Source organism: Corylus avellana, chromosome ca1 (assembly GCF_901000735.1).
Source record: "Corylus avellana chromosome ca1, CavTom2PMs-1.0".
Taxonomy (NCBI): Eukaryota; Viridiplantae; Streptophyta; class Magnoliopsida; order Fagales; family Betulaceae; genus Corylus; species Corylus avellana.
This window is the reverse complement of record NC_081541.1, coordinates 15,228,686-15,231,604: the sequence shown is the minus strand read 5'-3', so window position 1 is coordinate 15,231,604 and position 2,919 is coordinate 15,228,686. Positions and strand designations below refer to the sequence as shown.

The 2,919-nt window shown below is 33.9% G+C and overlaps 1 protein-coding gene across 1 annotated transcript; it reads right to left on the bottom strand.

The window, feature by feature from the left end:
- Positions 1 to 348: 348 nt before the first annotated feature.
- Positions 349 to 810, bottom strand: LOC132190513 (dirigent protein 11-like). Its single transcript, XM_059605563.1, has one exon. The coding sequence runs from the start codon at positions 808 to 810 to the stop codon at positions 349 to 351; it is 462 nt and encodes a 153-aa protein (XP_059461546.1).
- Positions 811 to 2,919: the final 2,109 nt, after the last annotated feature.

Below are 2,919 nucleotides of genomic sequence, written 5' to 3'. Positions count from 1 at the left end.
ATATTTTATGGCACAATTAGGTAGGGCTAGCAAGATGGGTTCATGTGTCGAATTTGTGTCAACCTGGCTAACTCGTTTATGTCAACTCGAACACGACACGTTTATTAAACGGTTAACTCATTTATGATTCGACCTCGTTTAACCTAAACCCTAACCCTAAAATTACGCATCGTATTTATGTTGGCTTCGCGGGTCGCGACTTAAATTGTCAACCCTACAATTAGGGAGAAAAAATAATTGATTAAGTCCTTCCATCATTCTTTGTATTATAGCATACATGTTGGAGGGTAAAAGAAGAAAATTATATTAAGATAGCTTTCAATCGTTACTAACAATATCATTTATATTCTAGAAATCCTTGACTGTTACATTGAGCTTAAGAACAGCTCTAAGATTAGCAATGTCCATGAACTCGGTCTCCATGATCCCATACCCCTTCACAAACCGAAAATAACCCGTCCCCGATACAATTCCAAATTCTCGATCCTTCATTGAAAAAATATCAGCCCCTTGAATTTCCAAACTACTTCCTTTGAATTCTCCATCAGTGAAAATCACAGAGAAAACCATGTGCAACCCTTTGCCATCCAACTGAGAGTTAACGTACATGCCTTGAGACCTGCCTATCTCCTTCGATTCGATGCTGGGACCCTCGGTTACTGGATCATCGACAGCTATCATCGTGCCAAAGTGTAGGATACAACCAAGAGAATCCTCCAACCAAACTTTATCCATGAAATTATGTTTTGCCACCTGAGCTAGCCAATGGGCGGCTGTATGGCGTCTCTTCGTACATGTAGACACTACCATCTTCTGAGAGATTTAAGAATCTGTTGCGTATCTGCCACATATTTTTAGGCGTACTATGAGAGACCATTTTTTCTTGAGCAAAAAGGGTAGGCTATTCTAGAGAGACTAATTGTGGCTATCCTACTCGGGTGTGATCATAGTAGCACCTACCCGCTGGGAGCCGCATAGGAGGGGCATAGACGGTGGAAACGGCAAACGCTCCCTTAAGTCTAACTGAGCTATATCCTGACCCAGCCCTACCAGGACATCAATGAGAATTCAAAGCGCTTAATACTAATTAGGCATATGTGGAGATTCTCAATTATTGATCATCTCGTTTTTCTTTTAAGTTTTTTTTGTTTTAACAATTTTTTTTTTTTTTTTAATAATTTTGAAAAATGGTTACGACTGAAAACTTTTTACATATAAAAATATTTTAAATCTAAACAAATGGAGCGTAATGGAGAATTTGCTTCGTTTGTTTTCTTTTGTTGTTACTCTATGAAAACACACACAATAACAAAAAAAAAAAAAAAAAAATCTTCTAGAGTCCATTAAGACAAGGAATTATATATTGCACCAAAAATAGCTGAGAAAAATGAAATGGAGTTGACAAAAACAAAAGAAATTCGTGAGATCAAAGACTCCCAACGTCAGTTAAAAGTGACACTTTTCCGTTGTTTCTGTCGTGTTCAAGGCGAAGGGCAAATTTTGGTCTAACTGCCGGGTAACCAACGTTAAGGGGACATTGTACCTAACACTCCACTCAAATTTTAATGTTAGGTTTTAGAACCTTTAGTTGTGACATACATAAAAGTAAAAATTGTTTTAAGCGTTAAAACAACTTAAAATATGTTTGAGATTGTGTTTGAAAAATAGAGTTTTTAAGTTAAAAAGTTTTTTTTGGGCTAAAGCCTCATTTTTAAGCTTTTGTCAAAGTGCGTTTTGATAATTTTTAGGCTTTTTGAACCCTTAAAAGCGCTTTTAATTTTCTTACCAAACGAATACTTTGTTCTTCAAACGAACTTTTTGAGTATTAAACGCACTTTTAAGTCACTCAAACGTAATTTCAAAGAAGCCCTAAGTAGCAATTCTAAAAACTATTATCAAACAAGCCCCATTGGGCGTACGTTCCGCATTGGAAAAAAAATTGGAATAATGAGCTCATAATCAAATCAAATGTTAATATCTATCTAAAGCATCTATTTACTATTATCTTCAAACCTTAAACCTTGACTTCATTGAAAGAATTTGAAATCATATATATATATTATTCAAATCAAGTAACCACTGTTCTGATTGATTGTCTAATATTGTTATTTGTCTAAACCAACCTATATTATCAAACTAGAATAATGAGAAACTGCTTTTTTTTTGCATTGTTGTGATAAATGTTATGAGTACCAAATCTTTTATTAAGAAATGTGTATTAAGCTGACAGTGAAGCTGATTAATTGCTAGCAATAGCATTTTTCTTGATTAATTATTATGATAATCTCCAATTAATCAGCTCCTCGTTGCAATTTTCATTGTCTAGAAGATATTCATTTGTACATAATTTCATTTTACAAATAGGCAAATAATCAATTATTAAATCTTTTACCCAGTTAAGCAATAAATATAAGGCTCATAACATACAAGTGCTCAGTCAATTGACATATCACACGTTTTTATTGAAATCAATCATAAGTATTTTCTTACCTCATTGGCTTGCTCAAATCCTTGGACATTTCGAGTTATTGCTCTAACAAAACATAGTCTAACATTACACGCAGTACTAGAGAACCTATTGTAAATACATAGAGTTATAACCGGGAGGCAAATTAGATAGAATGTTATAAAACCCTAATTTACCCATTCAGAACACTGTTTGAACATTCGGACTTGAGAGCGAACGTTCGGTCAAAATGCGATAATCCATGTAAGCTTCCTATTTCTAAACCATCATTTAAGAAATCTTACCCTAAGCTCCTAATAGGTTCATAAGAATATAATAACCATAACAACATGTAAACCTAAGAAAATAATAGGTGTTTTAAAAACTTGAAAACCTTTTTGTTTTCTAAGGAGAATAATAGTACATACTTATCATGGCACTCTAAAACTTTTATAAGGAGCATGAAAATCAGC

Excerpts from the sequence above, each read along its gene's own strand:
- LOC132190513 (XM_059605563.1), bottom strand. The coding sequence starts at position 810 with ATGGTAGTGTCTACATGTACGAAGAGACGCCATACAGCCGCCCATTGG.